Source organism: Buceros rhinoceros, unplaced genomic scaffold, assembly GCF_000710305.1.
Source record: "Buceros rhinoceros silvestris isolate BGI_N320 unplaced genomic scaffold, ASM71030v1 scaffold34390, whole genome shotgun sequence".
Lineage (NCBI taxonomy): Eukaryota > Metazoa > Chordata > Aves > Bucerotiformes > Bucerotidae > Buceros > Buceros rhinoceros.
The window spans coordinates 11,053-31,031 of NW_010392078.1; the positions used below are offsets into that span (position 1 = coordinate 11,053).

Consider the following 19,979-nt stretch of genomic DNA (forward strand, 5'->3'; position numbering starts at 1 on the left):
AGCAGGAATACATTTTATGTGCACTTACTGTCAGCAGTTGTTAGTTCACTGTAGTCATGGTGACAAACATCAAGGTACAGTCAACTTCTGCTTACCAGAACACAGTTTTATCTGAGGTGAGGATTAGCTATGTCACAGGTGCAGAGACGTGAGTTGCCTCCTATTCACTTGCCTAATGCAGTGCTTTCTGAGAGTGCCTTCACTGTTTCCGCAAGAAACTGTGATCCAGAAGGAGTTCTGTATCATTGTGGGGGAGCTATGCAAGACCTTATGAGGTCTTAGCACCAGAACTGGCTATGTGTGGCATCAGCAGCATGTCCTGAAATCATGTAAAAACTGACAGTCGCGGGGAGAAGTGAAATGAAGAATGTGTGATAGATACTGCAGAGAATCAGCGCACAGTAGACTCAAGACTTAGCCAGGTTTGAGAAGGGCTCTGTGCATGGCTCTTATGTATCTGTTATCTCTGGTACTGCTGGCTCCAGGTTTAGGGATGGGAGGTCTTCTGAGCCTGCATATAGCCTCGTGTGTATCCCTGGGATTGCTTCTGCTCTTTAGGGGATCTAGGAGTGTTAGAATAGTTTCCTGTGCACCCAAGTAACTGTGGGAGTTAACTCAGGAGCAGTAGTAAGGTCAAGTTCCTTAGAGCTTCCTCCTTATCCAGCAGGGTTGTGTTTAGAGCAGCCGGGGTGCCTGCACTGTCCTCTGCGGTATGTGTTGTACCTGTGTAATGGAGTGTATCCATTTATCTGTTTGACCACCTTATCTTGGATTAAGAAGCACTGACTGTATATGCTATTTGGTGTTGTGCAGTTGTTCGGATGTGTTTCTTTAGTGTGAAGATTCTGACAAAGTCAGCAGTCATTTCTCTTTCTTGAGTATACTGTTAATGAGTCCTCAGTTAAGAAGTATTTTCTATTACATGCCAACCAAAAGCTTGAAATAGAAAGCATAACGTTATTTTTGTTTTATGATCAGTAAATTAGCTACATCAGAATAGAAAAAGGCCTGAAACTTGCATTTAAGGTATTTCTGGCATTTTGGGGAAAAAAATAAGATTTCAGTTAATGTGTATTTTTCTTATAAGTAATTACAGATGATATTAGTCCATATCAAGCAAACAAGTATAATAGAAATTCTGTTGCTTGCTTCCCTAGGATGTTGATGCTACAAACCCAAACTATGAAATTATGTGTATGATAAGAGATTTCAGGGCAAGTTTGGATTATAGACCACTGACATCTGCAGATCCTGTAAGTACCCAGCAGCATGGCAATCTTTTATTCTTCTGTATTTTTGCTATTTGTTTTCAATCTTTTCAATGTATACTTCTGTCTGTAAACATGAAAAACAAGTCGTTTAATATTTATTAGTATTTATTATAACATGGATTTATTTTTTTCGGTAATTTGATGATACTGAAATTGGTAGGTATTTAATGTCCCAGGTTACTAATTTATTTTCATGTTATTTAAGTATCTTTTTACTATAAAATAATGCCAGTATGTACTAGAGTAGTCACTCAGCCTCTCTATTTTAAATTTTCCTGGGATACTAGGGCATGTGCACACAAACCCATTAAGCTTCTCTGAAAAATTGTGTAGAGTATAAAAATTAATACTTGATCGTTGAAGGTTGTGAGGGCCTTTGGTTTGCAGAGAAGTCAGAGGAACAGAATACTTAAATGACAAGATCAGAGATTGTGAGAATTTCTCAATAATGTATCTACCCTTTTAGAGATGGATTTCCTTGCAGTATTCCAAGTGGTACCTGATACCCTACAGGATTAGATCACAGTCTGCAGGGAGTTTTGTTAATATTTGGTTCTCCCTTTTTGGCTCTTGGCTATTGTGCAGACACAAGGGGCTTTGACATGTTCAGATGATTCACTGTCTTGGAAATTTCTCTTTGTTTAAATGATTGGTTAATTATTTCAAGAATAGAAGTAAAACATAGTGTAACTGGAATTGGGGTATAGCTCACTGAAAGATTGTTTCCTCTGCAGATTGATGAGCACAGGATATGCGTTTGCGTACGAAAACGACCACTCAATAAAAAAGGTATGACCATCAAAGAGTTTGCTGAATTTTTTCTCTGAAACATTGCTTCTGCTAGTAATATTATTTGTGTTAAACAGATCTAGCAATACTGATCAAAGATGAAACTGTTATACGAGACAACGTGTGACAGACCCAGCAAATTCATAGACTCGTTATAACTTAGATAAAGATGGGAAGAAAAGTAGTTACACTGTCACCATTGTATGGATTGGGAGCTGAGGTGCAAGAGACTAAAATTTTTTTCCACGTTGTCTAGGATGTGTATTCAGTCGATCTGGGAATTAATTCTACTGTAATTTCTTCAATATTCTTATATTGCGTTAGGATCACATTTAAACTACCTTTCAAGTTTAAATGATTCTTTTTAATCTCTCCTTCAAGTGATCTCCTGAGCAGAGCACTACTCAATGAAAACTTTCATACGAATTTTATGTACGTGTATTATTATACTTTCAAGTGGTCTTGAATCAGACATCAAGCAAGCAATTCAGATGCCTAAACACTGATGTCTTACGACATGCTAGGTGCCCACAAGTGTCCAAGACACACTCACAGGACTAGTGGATTACAGATAGATTGGAGACTTGGATCCCCTGGAGCCGCTGTTCAGGGCTGGGCGAGATACCCTAGAGCGTATGAAATACCACTAAAAAACTATTCAATACTGGGCTGACTCCCTTGTGACTTTTTTAATAGTGATTGTATCAAGGCTTTTTTTCTTACTGAGTGCTCATCAGACTGGAGTCTGAATTAAAAAAAAAAATGTTCAGGCTTTGAACTCCAGTTAAATTCCAGTCTTCCCATGAAGTTCTTTACTTTCAGTAGGAAATTAAGAATGCTTCTGGATTGCAGTTTGTCTGAATCCAGTTCTTAAGTAAGCTGATTTTTGTTTTGAAAGATGTTTCTTCTCTTTCTATTATATTTTGTTTAGCTAAAAGACTAAAAGAGCATTACTCTGACTCTGAAACAACATGGGATGCATTTATTATTGTTGTACTGTCTGACCTACACATTGAGGATTAACTGCAGCATATCCAGAGGAAAATGTGAGAATTGTATGGGAAAGGGAACACATATGTCGATACCTGTGTGTAGTTAGGTTTTGCCTTATTATTTTTCCTCAATGTTGCTGCTTCCCCTACTTTATTTTCTTCTTCATTTTTACTATTTTCTTATTCCCTGTGTTTTTTTCTTTTACTGATCTGAAAGGAATGCATAATCTCAAAAATTGTTTAATTGAAACTATTTTGCACCACCTGTTTAATAAGGGCATTCAGTGTACAAGTCTGGTAGCAATTGAGTTCTTGTTTCAGCATTGGGGGTCGTTGTTAATAAAATATGACTTAGAAATCTGATACATTTGGGAGAAACATCACCTACCTCCACTGAAGGTGGACAAAGTGAAATTACAGTAAATGAGAGTAAGTTGTCATGGGGGATGAATTGGGATTCAGCAGCAGGATTTGATTTTATGAAGTTAGTGGTTTGGAACCATTGAAAACTGGTTCAAAGATCTTGCAGGAAGATGAGTGTCTAAATAAAAATGAGGTTGGCCTTTTTAAGAATGAGCTATACTAAAAAGCTATTAATGAATTAATCTATGCAAGGGACAAACCATACACATACCTTAGTACCCACATCATGCAGTCTTCTGAAAACAGACTTCTTAAGAAACTACCTCTAATACCAGGTTTTAAAATTGAAGAGTATAACAGAATCAAAGATACTACTGTGTAATGCTCTGCAGAGGAAAAGTGAAAATAGCTTGTCAGTCTCACAAAAACAGAATTATCACTGAAATCTTCAGGTGTTCTCAGCACCAATTGTTCTGTGGCTTAACTTTACTGGAAGTATGTGTTCAAATTGACATGTGAGATTTTAAGTGACATGTATTTATAATTGTGAAATGTATGGTGGGTTTCAGAGACACTATTCCAAATTTTCATCAGCAGGGAATACAAGTTGTCATAACAAATACCTGGGAGGAGATAAATGTCTTATTCCAAACAATTGAGTAAGAAAAATCAGCTTTCAACTGCTTAGACTAAAAAGCTTTTCTTGCACAGAATTAACTGTTATACATCTCTTTTCATCACTGTTCCTTATTTCTTCTCTGTGGTTACTGCAGAATAATTACATTTTATTTTATTGCAGTGCAGTTGAAAAATCGATGATATAGTGACGTGAATGCATATTTCTGTTGGTGTGTAATGTCATGCAGTGGTAACCATTGTACTGTTTGATCAGTATGTAAACCTATGAAAAGATTTCTATGTGATTGTACAAAGCTACATAAAATTCTTGAACAACATGCCTTAAGAAATATTATATAGAAATGCAAGTAGGACACATTTGTGATCCTGATTGTACACACAAAGGATCATTGTTTTTGTGCATATTATGGATCACTGAGTCCTTTGTTTTGCTGACTCATCTCTCATACAACAATTAGCAGTAAATTGTAGTGCTGTGCAGTAATTATAACCTGGGATCTCACTGTTGAAATCACATCTAGACAGCTTTTGTTCATTCCCAGTGATAGTAATAATCATTAGCATTTTCAGCTTTTTCTGTTTACAAGGTAATTTTTAGAGAGGATTTTAGTTTAGAGAAATTTGGCATTAAAGATGTATACTTTAGCTTCCAGGGAGAGTGCACCAATGAAATGTCTATGTAGAATGACAGCAATTTTTTTTGTCTTTTTGAAAACTGTGAACATATGACCGTAACATTAAGGATATAGGGAAAATGAAAAGACAAAATTTTAAAATAAAGCAGATTTTGGAAAGGATACTAATTTCTTTGTATTTTCAAGTTTGACAGTCTAAGCAGTATAGGACTTTCAGTGTCCAGTTTCTCCAGTAGAGAAGATATTTAAAAAACCTCAAAGGATATGACAATAATCTGTAAAACAGTTAGTAACCCTGAGGAAAAAGAATGACATAACAAGTTACAGTGACAGCGCTATAATTAATGATCTTACTTTTTCTAATCAGCTTTGTACAACCTCTCTTTAATTTCTAGCAGTTGGTAGGACAGGATGACTAGACTTCCAAATTGAAATCTTCAACTTTGCAGATTGCTATCTAGGCATTGGAAACCCACATCCATTGCAGTGTTGTCACTTGGAGGAGCTGTGTTATCTGAGATGTTATAAGAGTGTAAACAATGAAAAAATGTAAAAAAATAATGATATGTTGCTAGTTAAATATATATTTCACTTATTTTATAGAAACTTTAATGAAAGACCTTGATGTAATAACAATTCCTAGTAAAGATGTTGTGATGGTACATGAACCAAAACAAAAGGTGGATTTAACAAGGTACCTAGAAAACCAAACTTTTCGTTTTGATTATGCCTTTGATGACACGGCTCCTAATGAAATGGTTTACAGGTATGTGTATATGCTTTTTTTTGTGAATATTTTTTCTCAAGTTTCTCCCATATTGATAACTGTGGGCTTATCTTGGTCATGGACTTTACTCCTATTCCCTCTGTTACCAGATGTGTATATTGCTACCTCCATTCTTTTGTGTGTTTACTTCTGTTTTAACTCTTTATCCTGAATTCTTCACCTGCAATGTCATCTTCACCTCCGTTGACCTCAGTCCAGCTCCCACTCCTCCTCCAAGCCCTGCTGGTTTCCAGACTCTAGCCTGTATTGCCTGCCTCCTCAGCTACTGAATATTTGAACTTCATGAGCTCTTCATTTGCCTCAGAGTTATTGTCTTATTAATTACTGTGCATGCACCTGAGGGCCCTGAATCATAGCTTTTGGACTTCAGGAAACTAGGAAGAAAAGGACAGCCCCAGCCTCAAAGAGCTTGCAGTTTGAATATAAGATAATTAAGAGATGGGAACAATAAGGAGAGGGCGGGGGAAAAGTATAAAGAAAGTGAGAGAGGTTATATTGCTGTATTGCTGATAGACCTGAGCTAGCTTGGCTGCTGGAAGCAGTGCAGGTGATATAACATGGAGGTGCATGGACCTTATCTTACACAAAATGCTGAATCTTTCTGATTTAAAAACCAACAGTAAGAAAGTCGCACATCTGCTTCCAGCCCCAGGGCATTTGGATCTCCATTTTCTCTTTTATTATTCTCACTTTCACACCTGGCACAGAATAATGCACACAGCACTTTTTAAAACTGGTTCAGAAGTAGCTAATTACCTTGTAAAAGTCACTACACGAAATAGATAAAGTAGCAGGAAAGGTCAGACAGCACAACACATCATAATCTTGGTATGCAGTCTAAATACTATGAAGCTTTTTGCAGGGACTGTTGATATTAGAAAGGAATTTGGTGAAGATGATTTTCCTTATTCTTGGAAAGTGCTTCCCATAGCCTTAAGGAGTAGTGACAGAGAAATATCTTAATTATTGTCTTAATCCAACAACTAGGAATTGGAAGTTAGGATCGTGTCCTGATTGATGTTAGGATTTGGTTGGATTGATGTTGTAAAGGAGTTATTAAAAGGCCTTGAAAGTTAAAACTTCTTACACTTAATAAAATAAGGAGGAGAAGGGTGGCAAAAGGAAAATCTGCATAGTCTGTTAGTTTACACTAACAAAAGACTTCTATACAGCAAAGCTCTGCATTTGGAGATTTCTGTCTCTCATGATTTTCTGCTGGTAGCATCTTTCCTTTTTTGATACTGAAGAGCTGTTGGGAGAGCTGGTGATATGTGCCTGTTGCAATAGCTCTCCTCCTGCTTAACAATCAGCTCTTCTACTCACTCTCCTGTTATTTATCTTTAAGAGCATAGTGTTTAAATGTGAGGGGCGTTTTTGGCATACAATTTTGTTGTATTTTTGTATGATGTTTCCTTCAGACAACTTTTATTAGTTATCTAATACATTAATGGTTATACAGGAAAATATTGTATTTCTACTGAAATAGTAAATCTCTAGTCCTCGTAGCAGTACAGGCTTTCTCCTTCTTCCTCATATGGCACAGTAATGATTATTACTTGAAGGGTAATCTGCTTCAAGTCCTCGTGTAATAACTGAAGTAAGAGCAGAATAGGTATCGTCATGGGATCTCACCAGAACTTCACGGTCACAGTGGGAAAAAAAATAGTGTGGCAAGTTACTCCAGTTTTCTCCAATATGCTAAAATTACTCATTGTATCTCTATACTGAAAAACATTCTTACTTGCGGGAGAAAAGATCTACTTTTTTTTTTTTTTTTTAATAATTATTACTATTAATTCGCTTAAGCTGTATTTAAGTATTTTTAATTCATAAGCTGCAACTCTTGAGTTGCAAGTTTTTGTTACTGTTAAAAAACATGCACTGGTTTGAAAGGGTATGCTTTTTGAGTTTTAAAGGAGAACCAGAGTTTACATTTCTGAAAGATCAATATTGCAAATAAAGTTTCCAGGAAAAGTACAAGTTGGACTATTTTGGCATGGTACCATTTGCAGTTGTATAATGCTTTATTAAAACTTTTCTAGATATGTTTGTATTTTGCTGTACTTAAAAACAGAATAATGAAGTCCCTTTTTTATAAATTAACAAACTAAATTTCAGACTCACTTAAACAGCAGTAATGAATGTGCTTCTTAGGTGGGTAGGCTTTGTGAAAGTTTGTATTTATATATAAAAAGAACAAACATCAAACTATGGGAATATCGTCCTGAGGACAAAGGAATTACATGTTTAGAAGAATTAAAAAGGAAAGTGCGAGTCTGATCGGAAATAATCTGGTATATTTTTGATGAAAGTTAGTAATTCAGTTCAACTTAGATTTTTGCAAAACCCTTGGTTGCTGAAAGGCTCAGCCATGCCCATATTATTTTTTCAGTGATTTTGTATTTGATCAAAAGTGGATTGAAATAAAGTTATAACACCTCCATGTATCTGTAAACAATTTTTCTTGTTTCTATCACATGAAGGTACTTTATGTCTAAGCATCTGGAAAAAATTTAGAAAGATACTTTTGTATAGATACTTCCCTTCATTGGTAACCCTCTTAGTAGCTTACCCTTTGCTTTTGGAATTTTTCATGCAGTAATGCTGATAAGCAGCTGAAGTAGGAGGAATAACTTTATGGTTTTTAAAGTAAAAATTAATTCTCTAAAATAGAAAAATTACAGTTTGGATAATATTTTCTGACACATCAAATAATACTTCAGGGATAACCAGATTTTTCCGTTCTGAAGAGCTTGGGTGTCCAAGAACTTGGGTATTTTCTTGAGCCTTTTTTCTCAGTGTATTTTTGGCCATTTGTCTTCTAAATTTAAGCTTGGAAGCTAACTTGGGAAACAAACAAAAAAAAAAAAAACAAAAAATCCAAAAAACCTAAACCAAAACCATAGCAGAATTTTAGTACTGGCAAAACCTAGGTATGTATCTGCTCCAGTGTCCTACTTCCATGTCTTCTGACTCTTGTCTGCTGTAGGGAGCTCCAGATAACATGCAGTAAGCTGTGCTGTGTTGCATCATTAAAACAAGGAACTTTGTTTTCTTAGGATTTTAAGGAGGATAATGTAGTTGTAAAATAAATAGAATATTTATTTAATTGTTTGGGATATTTTAATGCCTTAGAGCTGGTTGTCTCTTTGATTGAACAATCAACATGGAGATGTCCTTTGGCCTTTCAAAGACCAGGACCAGTTTTGTCCCTTCTGGCCTTAAAAATTATAGCATTCTTGTGGTAGTGGCATCTTGAAGTAATGCAGTTTCTGAAGTACTGCTGGTTTTTGCATTTAAGGTTTACAGCTCGACCACTAGTGGAGACCATATTTGAAAGGGGGATGGCCACTTGTTTTGCATATGGACAAACAGGCAGTGGAAAAACCCATGTAGGTATTTCTTCTTTCTATACTTCTTGTAGTTATTAGAACTTAGATAAGTTCTAGTAAGTAAAAAATATGTCAGTTACTGTTCTGTTAATTTTATATTGTATGTTTTATCTTTTTTTTTTTTTTTTTCCCCTCAAAAAATCAGACCATGGGTGGTGACTTTTCAGGAAAGAACCAGGATTGTTCTAAAGGAATATATGCACTTGCAGGTAAGACTTTATTGGTTTGTTAACTTTTTGCAGATTAGTTAAGATAAATTTTCTCCTCCCTGTCATACAGATACAAGGGTTGCATTACAGAGCAGCTCTGGTAGCATCAGGTAGTTCCTAGTTGTGCAGCCTTTACATGGTGAAGTAAATGTATATATAGATTGCTTCAAAAAATGTAATAAACATAACAGATGATTAGTTAAGCATATGATCTTGTAATGCGGCAGTTTAAAGTACAATTTTTTAGACTTGGTTGACTGACCTTATCCATTGTACTTGCAAAATATGAGAGATGCAGTAAAACAGACTTGTGCATTAATGAGTCTTCACTAAATGAAAATACATAACAAGATTTCTTTTTATGCTGGAAATGTATTCACAGCTCGAGATGTCTTTTTAATGCTAAAGAAACCAAACTATAAGAAGTTAGAACTTCAAGTATATGCAACATTTTTTGAGATCTACAGTGGTAAGGTAAGTACCTGATCCTTCTCTGAGGAAGTGGGAAATTCTCTTTCACAAAGAAGATTTTGAGTTTGACACATAAAATATTGTTTCCTCTTTGTTTCAAATAATTCTTTACACTTTCTTTCCCATCATGTTTTTCCATAGAATGATTTGCGTATTTTGATACAGGATTTGAAACAACAGTGTCTTATAAAACTTGTCTTTAACTGTTCTGTTTCCCCCACTCCCTAAGGTTTTTGACTTGTTGAACCGGAAGACAAAATTAAGAGTGTTAGAAGATGGTAAACAGCAAGTCCAGGTGGTGGGATTACATGAACGGGAAGTCAAATGTGTCGAAGATGTTCTTAAGCTTATCGAAATCGGCAACAGCTGCAGGTATCTCCCATAGTGTGCACTGTTTTTTCATTGTACGTTAAAGAATCGGAACAGGATTTTTTTGGTGGTCTCTTCATAGTGATGGCTTTTTAATATGCAGTGGTGTTTTGGATGATGTTGGCTGCAAGTAAGGAATCTGCCTACTTTTTAAATAAATTTAGAGTTTCTCTGTCTTCTAGAGAGAAATACTGATTTTTCTACAGCATGTGAACAGCATACGTTATGTAAGCAGTGACTTAAATTCGCATCATTTATAATCTGGAATGCTGCCAGATTCTTCGTCTCTAAAAGGCCTTGATATGTAGTGATAGAGGTTAAGCATAAAATTTCTATTTTTTTTTTAAGAATCCAGCTTCATTGTTTTTAAAATTAGCCCTGCACATGGACTGCTGCCTGATCGGATAAAAGTGCCATCAGCGTTTTACGTGTAAGCTCTCTGATAATCTGAAATCTTTGAAGGTCTGATTTTTCTTGCCTTTAAAAGTGAGATAAAGTGTTACTAATCTTCCATTTCTGTTTGAAGAGGTTGAAAAAGAGGTGTAATTGTACTATGTACATCCAGTTATTAGAGTTCTACCTCTGTCAACAAACGTGAGAAAATACAGGTCTCTGCCCTGAAAAAGCTGATGTTCTGAGGTTAATGTGTTTAACACGTATGGTCCTTTGCTTGTTCATGTGTCCTTCCCTTTTCCCCTTTTGTTTAAAGGACATCTGGCCAGACATCTGCAAATGCACACTCATCTCGGAGCCATGCAGTGTTTCAGATTATTCTCAGAAGGAAAGGGAAATTGCATGGTAAATTTTCCCTGATTGATTTGGCTGGTAATGAAAGAGGAGCAGATACCTCCAGTGCAGACAGGCAGACAAGACTGGAAGGTGCGGAAATTAACAAGAGCCTTTTAGCACTCAAGGTAACTGAAATATTTCCATTGCCTTTGAGTAGGTGGAAGCCTTCCACTTAAAATGAGAGGTTTTGCAGGCTTTGCTTGTCTACATTGTCTCCTGATGTGACAGATAAAATAATGTATTGATTTTCTCTCTAGATGTCTGAAGGAACATTTGGTAATTGCAGAAACATTGTGCTATCAACTTGCTATCAACTAGTGTAGTTTAAAAAAATAAACAAAACAAACCAACACAAAACTTCAACAAAAAGTCCCCAGTGGTTAAATTTGAAGACTTTTCTGATATATATCTAAAATGGGAGAACAGATGACTTGCTTTGGTAATAAAGGTCTGAAATCTTAACTGGAAATTTTCTTACTGATCTCAGTATTTATTTCTTTTTTTTTTAAATTAAAAATAAATTAACCTTTACAACATATTAAAATAACCCTTGAAAGTTAGAATCCGGTTTTGACTGCTCTTCGTTATAGCAATTTGTCTGATACAGTCATTTGGCGGATTTTTATGCATTAATCTAGGAGACATCAAAAGTGCTAAGAAATATTATTTAAATATTCATGTACTCAAAAGAGGTTCAGTCTAAACAGGGAGAGTAGTTCTTTGGCCCCAGCTGGGGAAGCAGTAGTTTGTAATGCCTCAGAACTTACCTATGCTGTTGGTTAGTTTGGCTTAGTTTTACTACTCTCATTGCCAGTGTTGTGGTTTTATACGAAGAATACGAATCCCCAAATCGCTGTGCTTACTTTTTTATCCCCAGTACAAACTTGGGAGAAGACTGACTTTAAGCAGATCTTACAAAACAGGAAAATTGTCATATATAATGTGTCGTTACAAAATTGTATGGCATGTTGAAAAAGCATGACAATATTTGGAATCAGCAATTCCAAAACTGTGACCTATTTTGATTTAGCGCCAAGGTAAATATGCAAGCAACACTGTCTTGATGTTATCATGACTGTAATTGAATAAAAGTGGGTTTGTTTCGGGTTTTGTATTTTTTTTTTCAGTTTACTTGTTTATTTTGTATTGGCTAGTGCCTTCAGTGCAATACTCATGCAACAAACTTAGTTCATTTTCATACAACATGCCTTTAATTATAGTGAAAGTTTCTGCTGCCTTCGCATTAGTGGTTGTGATCTAAATTATATGGGGAAGGGGAAATAAAAATAAGTGGAAGTCTTGCAGAGGTCTTAATAGCAGTGCAATAAGATATAATTTTCTCAGTGGTGTGTTAGATTTTCCATTTTTCATCTATCCCCAAAAACATTACACAGCTTTTTCTGTTTGTATTCAAGATCCTTGAAATTATTGTCAAGTTTGAATTAAACTAGTACATTCTGGGGAGGTCTTTGCTGGTAGTTCATTATTTGCTATTTGCATCAGGATATCAGTCCTGTCTTAACTTGTTCACATTTTCATACACGAAGTTAGTTCTGTAATGTCTCTACATGGGAATAGTGTTGTCATTTTGTTACCTGGTTTTCAGAGCTGTGATGAAAAACAAAAATAGTTAAAAACTCCATTAATTAACTAGAAGCTGGCAGTGTCCTTCTATAATCCTTTTACTATAAGGAGATAATCCAATTCTAGTTCTTCAGGAGTAAGCAAATGAAAAATCATTGGAGTAAATTAAAATACCTTAAACTTGTTGGTTGCCCTATCAGTAATTCAATGTACATATTTGTCACTGTTTTTGCTTGGTAATGTTTTTAATTTGTAATGTTACCTGTTGAAAATCTGTTGATCCTCTTCCCGCTTAATCTGCTTTTCTCCTTATGTAAGTATAGTATTAATGTACAAATTCAAATATTTCAAGGAATGCACTTCCTTGCTCACCTACAAGTATTGAGTCTTTTTAGTGTTTGCATGTGAAGTTCACATTCAACAAGCTTCAGTCTCTCTGTTTATCAGAGCTGTGTCCGTTGTCTAAAATTCAACTGGTGAGTTTTTTTAATAATCACTTCAGTTAAAGCCAACCTGCCCTTGTGTTTGTTCTGTTCAGTATCACAGCAGTTTTATTCTGAGCCCGTTTTTAGTTCTGTTTTATGCTATTTCGCAGGTGCAATGCTTTCTTGGATTATCATCCCACAGTTTCTAGCCTGGCTTCTGGTTTATAGGAAATTTCAGAAGGCCACAAGGATATGGCTGCAGCTGGGGGATTAGCTGAACTGCTGTAGAACTATTCATGTAACACAAAAGCCATTCCATCTGTTAGTGGTGCTAAAAGCAAAGCTCTAATTTGAAAATCTTCTGAAATATGGTTGTTTGAAGCAGTTCTGTGTTAAAACTATACCAAGGAAGCTGTGCATCTGAAGGGATGTATATAAAGTGTTAAGGGAAAGGCAGAAACTGAAATTAGATTTCTGTGTTGTTGTCATATTTTGATCATTAAGTTTGAACTTCCTCTGTGAAAAAAAAAAAAAAAAAAAAAAAAAATTTTTACCTGTTTTATTTCTGTGTTGTTGTCATATTTTGATCATTAAGTTTAAACTCCCTCTGTGAAAAAAAAAAAAAAAAAAAAAAATTGTTACCTGATGTTAGAGCATTAAGTGGGCAGAAATGGTTTAGATTAGTGTGATCTTGGTTTGCGCTGTTAGTTGTTGCTCTAACTTCTGTAGTAATTTCATAATATTTGCAACTGTAGCATATTTCTCTCTGGAAACTCTCCAAACTCATAGTTTACCCTTATGACTGAAAGAGATGACCTTATTCCTGTTTTTTCACATGAATGATATTTTAAAACAGGGAATGACTGAAGTTTTCAAGTGTCTTCCAATACTAAGTACATCAATAGAGGTCTATACTTACTTAGGTTTGTGATCTGCGGAAACTTTCAGAAAGTTTGTTGTCACCTGAGCTGTGGAGAAAGTCAGTGGTAGAGCCAGAATGAAAGCTACTGCTTTTAATTGAGTTAACATGTGTCCCTGTCCCCAGTGCTTCTGCTGGCAGAGGATGCAGATGAATCATTCAAGATTTTGCACCTGATTATCAGAAATATTGTTACTCTGGGCATTTAGCATCAATACTGATTTTGTGTTTTATTGTTGTTGGGTACAATAGATGTAAACACTTTGAATGAGATTCAGAAAGTTTTTAGGCTTCTAAGTCCTTTGTAAGCTCCTGCCTCTCTACTGAACTTAATGGGAGGTAAAAGCCCAATACTGAATCCAAGCTTTAATGGTAAATTTTAATGATATTTTTGGGGACAGCCACATAACTAAGGCATGTATTTTTGGATTTCAAACTGCATTTGTATTATATTTATTCAACCCGTGTTGAAGAAAAATGCTTTTTTGTTCTTGATTGTTCTTTCAGGAGTGCATTAGAGCCTTAGGCCGAAATAAACCTCATACACCCTTCAGAGCAAGTAAACTTACTCAGGTGCTGAGAGATTCATTCATAGGAGAAAACTCTCGTACCTGTATGGTAAGTTGATCTGGCTAACTGTTTGTTCTAACAATTACAAAGAGAAGAGATGCTGGGAATTGTTCTGGTTTCAGCTGGGATAGAGTCAATTTTCGTCCTAGTAGCTGGTTACAGAGCTGCATTTTGGGTTTAGTATGAGAACAATGTGGGTAACACACTGATATTGCTAAGTAGCGCTTATCCCAATTTAAGGATTTCTCAGTTTCACATGATCTGCCAGCAAGCAGGGGCACAAGAAGCTGGGAGGGAGTACAGCCAGGACAGCTGACCTGAACTAGCCGAAGGGATAGTAACTACCGTAGAACATCATGCCCAGTACATAAACAGGGGGGAGTTGGCCAGGAGGGGCTGATTGCTGCTTGAACACCAGTCAGCGGGTAGTAGGCAATTGCATTGTGTGTCGCTTTTTTGTATATTCTATTACTATAATTATTATTTTAATTTTATTGTATTTCAATAATTAAATTGTTTTCATCTGAGCCTATGAGTCTCCTAACCTCTACCACTTCAACTCTCTCCCTCGCCTCCCAGGGCAGGGGGACGGTGAGCAAGTGATTGCATGGTGTTTGGCCACTGGCCAGGTTTGAACCACAGCAGTTCTTTAAATGACAAAGACAAATTTAAAGTTGATATCAAAGGCATCGGTATATGCTCTAGACTGTTGAGGGGGGAAGTAGTTCGGATACATGAGATGAATAGTTACGTTTTTTATAAATGTGCATTTGCATCAGTCTGAAAAGCAGAATTTTTCTGTCAGACTGACAGGTGGAAAGGACAGATAAAAGCACTAATGTCCAGCTGTTTTATTTGTGCACCCTTAACATGTCTCCTTACAGGAATGCAAACTCTGCAGTGCACACCGATTGCTAGGCTTGTTTGTGTTGGTTGCTTTTCGCAGACTCCTTGGAATTAGTCTAGAGGCCAGAGAAGTGGGCAGACCATAATAAAAACTGTGTTTTTATGGCAGTCTTCCCTTCAGCTGTTAGGTGTGGTTCATTTGAAAATGGTGGTAAAATAGCACTTTTTATTAATCTTTTTTTCTCCCCCAGTTTTCTGATGAAAAGAGAGGATTGTTTTCTTTCCCACTGAGACATACCTGATCTAGTAGAAGATATTCCTGCTCACTGCAGGTGGGTTGGACTAGGTGACCTTTAAAGGTCCCTTCCAACCCAAAGTATTCTATGACCCTGTAACTTCAACAGTCCTATGCAGGATCAGAAAGCTAAATTGTGCTTCTCTATAGCTAGTGAAGAAGGCTACGCTGTGCATCTCTACCCTGCTGAAGGTTTGGAAAGTTAGCCTTTTGGAAATTACGTGAAATAATTAACATTTGTGAATATTTTATGAAGTTCTCACCATCACCATTACCTTCTTAAAATGCTAACAACCTGGTTTTGTTTTGGCAAAGCTTTGTTGTGTAATTATTACTGTTCTTGTACAGTTGTCATAATGTTTTTTACCATTGAAATGTGTGAGAATGCCATCAGGAATAATCCATGTGCTATGGGTGTTTGATTCCTGATAAAGTTTGCATTCCTTTGTTATATATCCAATATAGTTCTAAATTCAGAAAAAAAAAGAAAATCCCCTCTGAAAGTGATTGGAAATGTCCTTGGATTTTTTTGTTTTTACTTTCTCATTCACATAACTGCAGTCACTTTAAAATTAAGAATAGGAAAACCCTTTCATGATGAGATACTGCTTTTAAACTCATTGTTCTGTTACTTTTTCATGTAGTTTCTGAGTACTAGGACCACTAGTGACATTCTGGTTTTAAGCTTTGTTTACGTGTCATTTTTATCAAGAATTTAATCAGCAATATTTTTTCTTAAAATACTGATACAGAAAGAAGAACACTTGGATGGTTGTGTCTTACTCTGAATTATAGTTGAAAGAAAGTTTGAATTGAGCTCTCACATTTGTAGCACTTGTTCCTGTGATAACTAGATGGATGGAGAATAAAGTTGCCTGTCTGGAGATCTGACAGGTTATCAGCCTGAATTGAGGGAGGTGTAGGAGATACGTTATCCTGGAATTAACTCCAGTCGTCCCCAGTTCCCTGGGAAGAGGAGAGGAGATTTGCACTCCAGTGGCGAGGTGCTGGGATTAGTGGATAATTATTTACAGTTGGCTCCTTGGCAGGTGTGTCTGGTTTGTAAGCGTATTCATGTATATATCACAAACTGGCAAAGTTTTACTGATGAAATTTACAGGGAGAGAAAAGGACAAGGGTTATGGTTTATGATAGGTAAAGTTAAACTATGTTTTATTAAATTAGAAGAGTACTTATCTTGTAGCTGTGCTGACTGATAGTTTGCATCAGAGTCATGTATTTAATGTGCTGCTCTAACTTATAAAAAATATTGCAGATATAGTTTAATAATGAGTAGTTTCCTTTCACATTCCTGCAGTTGACTGCGTAGATCATTGCTATGTTCTCTGGAAGTCTCTACTTTATGTGAAGTAAATTAAAGCATAGAACAACTTTTTAGTTATAACTGATGTAACTGTCACAAGGTGACATGTAGCTAGATCGTGATACCATTTCTTTCAAAATACTTTAGCCTGTTCACAGGCAAAATAAATTAATGAATTTGCAGCAACAGAAATAATATTCAATTGGAAAAGATTATTTATCGAACACGTAAGACCTCTTTTAAGATGCTGTTAGTGCTTGTCAGTGAGGAGGCATTTATTGTAAAGGGATCTCTCACAAAGACAAAAATTTGATCCAGTGTTCTAATGTGCTGTTAGAGAGTAACACATTTTGCAAATATGCGGTGCTTTTCAGTATGGAATGCATATAAAATAATGTAGTAAAAACTTGTGAGTATAACTTTTTAAAAGATTCTTGAAGTCTCCTGGTATAAAATACTTGCTGGGCCTTTTCCCCTTTCTTTCTGACATACTAATCTGCAAGTGGGATATCTGAATCAAAATTATTTGGTTATTTCTACACTTCATTTTCATTTGACTTTTATCATTTACGGACTTCCTGTTGCAATTTTGAAAGTTACATCTTTAGGGACGGAGCATTCTTTTCTGTATATAAGATTAAATTATAATTTGGAAACTTTTTTTTCAAATTTCAGAAAAATATTTTGAAAATAACTTCATATGTGGACAGTTATGACAAGGATCTGCTTCATTCTAAAGAAATCCAGAGACATACACTCAGCATAATAGGTTCTTTTGAACTTTATGTCATTGTAGTTTTACTGAAATTCTTGTCCTTAAATAGTTTAAAGTTGTTTTGGAAGAGTTAAATATTATGATAATGTATCATAATTTGAAATTTGCAAGGTGTCATTTTTTAACCTTGTTCTGCATCTTTGATGTGTTGCACCCTTGGCATGCTGCAATCATAGCTGAAGTGCCAGACCCCTCAGCCTTTTGGGGAATCTACAGACTTCAGTGACCCGGAAGGGCTATTGATCACACCGTGACTTACAAGTCTTTAAATAATGCAGCTTTTCCCATCCTCGATTGGAGTTGCAAACAAGGAAGCGCGAGACAGAGAGGTTGGAGTCTTTCTGTCCTGCCTGGACTGGGCTTTTTGGGGCATGAGGATGTGTACATTTGGAAAGACAGTGGACGTTTATGTTCAACGGACTGAGTCTTCTGCAGCGGTTCCTGTGCCCTGAGCAGGGTATCCACATGGCTGACAGCAACTATAGTGGCACTTCCCTATAGCAGCTGTACCTTGTACACTTCAAAATGTCGGAGCAGTCCCCTGGTGTTAAGGCAGATGCCATGTGTGGTACTCTCTGAACATTAAAATGATGGAAATGATGCATGCATCTTTCACGTTAAACAAGTTTGAAAGGATTTTAGAAACGTCTAGGTTTTTTGTTAGTTAGCTCCCAGCACACTTTATAATGAGACATGCAATTATACAATCTTTTAAAATGCACCCGTGTTGTTTTCATTGGTAACTGATGTGTACCAGTATTAGGGGTTTAAATTTAAGTCTGTATGGGAGCAGCCTGTTTAGACTTTCTAATCTCCTCACACCACGTATTTTCCCTTTCTCCTCAGTAGGAAAAATTCCTTTCAGGAATACTACCTGTGCTTTTGTACAGTAATGTCAGCAGCAGGATGAAAGAGAAGACTGGGATTGCCTAATCTTCATCAGTATCAGTCTCCTGATGCTGTGCTGCCACCAAATATCTTAGTGTGTAGAATCATAGAGGTGTTTGTCCTGGGTAGTGCCTATATGAGTCTCCTGAAAAGAGCACAGATAAAAAAATTGCACTACTGAGGAAAACTAGGACAAACAGTGATGCCACTGTTGACTGGTCGCAGATATTATTCTTTTTGCTGAGTGCTGGAAAGAAGGCGAGATCTTCAGGGTGTTTTATTTAACTGGAAGAGGAAATACTCGTAGATACCAGATACGTCTGGTAGTAAGTTGGCTATCAAGTATTGTTTACAAATAACTTCCAACTGAGAAAAAAAACTTAGGAAAATAATTAAACACATGCTTATCTTCAGTATTATTAAGTACAGTTTTGAACTGTGGCCAAAATAGATTTCTCAAATTAGTATACATCTGCTTGAGTGGAGAACAGCCTACAAAGATATATACAAAAAATAATCGGGTAGTTGATTGCAAGTTATATTAGACTTAACTTTCTACTGAGCTGCGTATTTCCTTTTTTGAGCAGTCTGTTTTTTCAGTTAGAGTTTTGCATTTGCGTATTATGTTACCAAGACAGTGAGATGGTGTAAATTGAGTGAATTTCTATAAATTCTTAGTGTTCCAGGTATGGTAAAAAAAAATTAAATTGTAGCTTTGACTTGACCTCTCTCTCCTTGAGATGTCATTGTATAATGACAGCTGTACATAGTAGGCAATTTTTGTAGATCTCAAATGAAACTGAAAGTTGAAAAAAAAGAAGTTAATTTGAGTTCACCTACCCTTTCATCTGAACAAAATAATTTATTAACGTGTGGTTTGTTTTTCTCCAGATCGCTACAATTTCTCCAGGGATGGCATCGTGTGAAAACACTCTAAATACATTGAGATACGCAAATAGGTATGGAAAATGTTATTGCTTATAGCTGTTGATCATTGACATTTGGAATAATATTGTTCCATGATGTATAACTAATCTAGCTACTTGAGTAATTTTATCGTATTTGTATTTCTTGATAAGATTAAAGCTAATTACTGATTCAGGGTCACATTTAATTTAAATTGTCAGTTTTTACAACCATTACAATAGAATCAATAGAAACTACGTTTAAGCCATTACCCAGATATGGATAATGTGGATTGCAAGGACTGTGGGAGTTGCCACTATTAGTTTTGCCCCTGCTCTGGAGGTACCATCTCTTGCATTAGGGGGTGGTGGTATTTGTGATGATTCCCTGGATGTTAGCTGAAATACCTTTCTGCGGTGTGATTTTTTTTTTTTTTTTTCCTATCCCCTTGGGGAAATTCCATGTGGTCGCCAATCTTCATACATATATATGAAATTTTGTACTTCCCAACTTCAAGCAAATATCTGAGACCCCTAAGTACCGAGTCAGTTAATCCAACAGTGACTTTACAATCAGTGTAGAAAAATTAGCACTTCCAGAGGCTAACACAGACCTGTACTGCTCTCTGAAAGTGTTTGTCTCTCTTCAGTGACTGCAAAAGGGGCCTTCTGCTACAGCAGTTCTCCTTCATTAAATGTGTGTTGGAGATGGGGTGATGGGGTGATCAGGTTCTGCGCATTC

The 19,979-nt window shown here is 36.1% G+C and overlaps 1 protein-coding gene across 3 annotated transcripts in view; it reads left to right on the plus strand.

The window, feature by feature from the left end:
• KIF2A (kinesin heavy chain member 2A) overlaps positions 1–19,979 on the plus strand; it is a 36,085-nt gene that overhangs the window by 6,403 nt on the left and 9,703 nt on the right. For all 3 annotated transcript variants that reach the window (XM_010143857.1, XM_010143850.1, XM_010143865.1), the window contains exons 6-15: positions 1,158–1,253; positions 2,006–2,060; positions 5,293–5,455; positions 8,778–8,868; positions 9,014–9,077; positions 9,460–9,551; positions 9,778–9,920; positions 10,627–10,831; positions 14,142–14,252; positions 19,224–19,291. In XM_010143857.1, the coding sequence (XP_010142159.1) occupies positions 1,158–1,253; positions 2,006–2,060; positions 5,293–5,455; positions 8,778–8,868; positions 9,014–9,077; positions 9,460–9,551; positions 9,778–9,920; positions 10,627–10,831; positions 14,142–14,252; positions 19,224–19,291 (1,088 nt within the window). The remainder of the gene's footprint in view (positions 1–1,157; positions 1,254–2,005; positions 2,061–5,292; positions 5,456–8,777; positions 8,869–9,013; positions 9,078–9,459; positions 9,552–9,777; positions 9,921–10,626; positions 10,832–14,141; positions 14,253–19,223; positions 19,292–19,979) is intronic.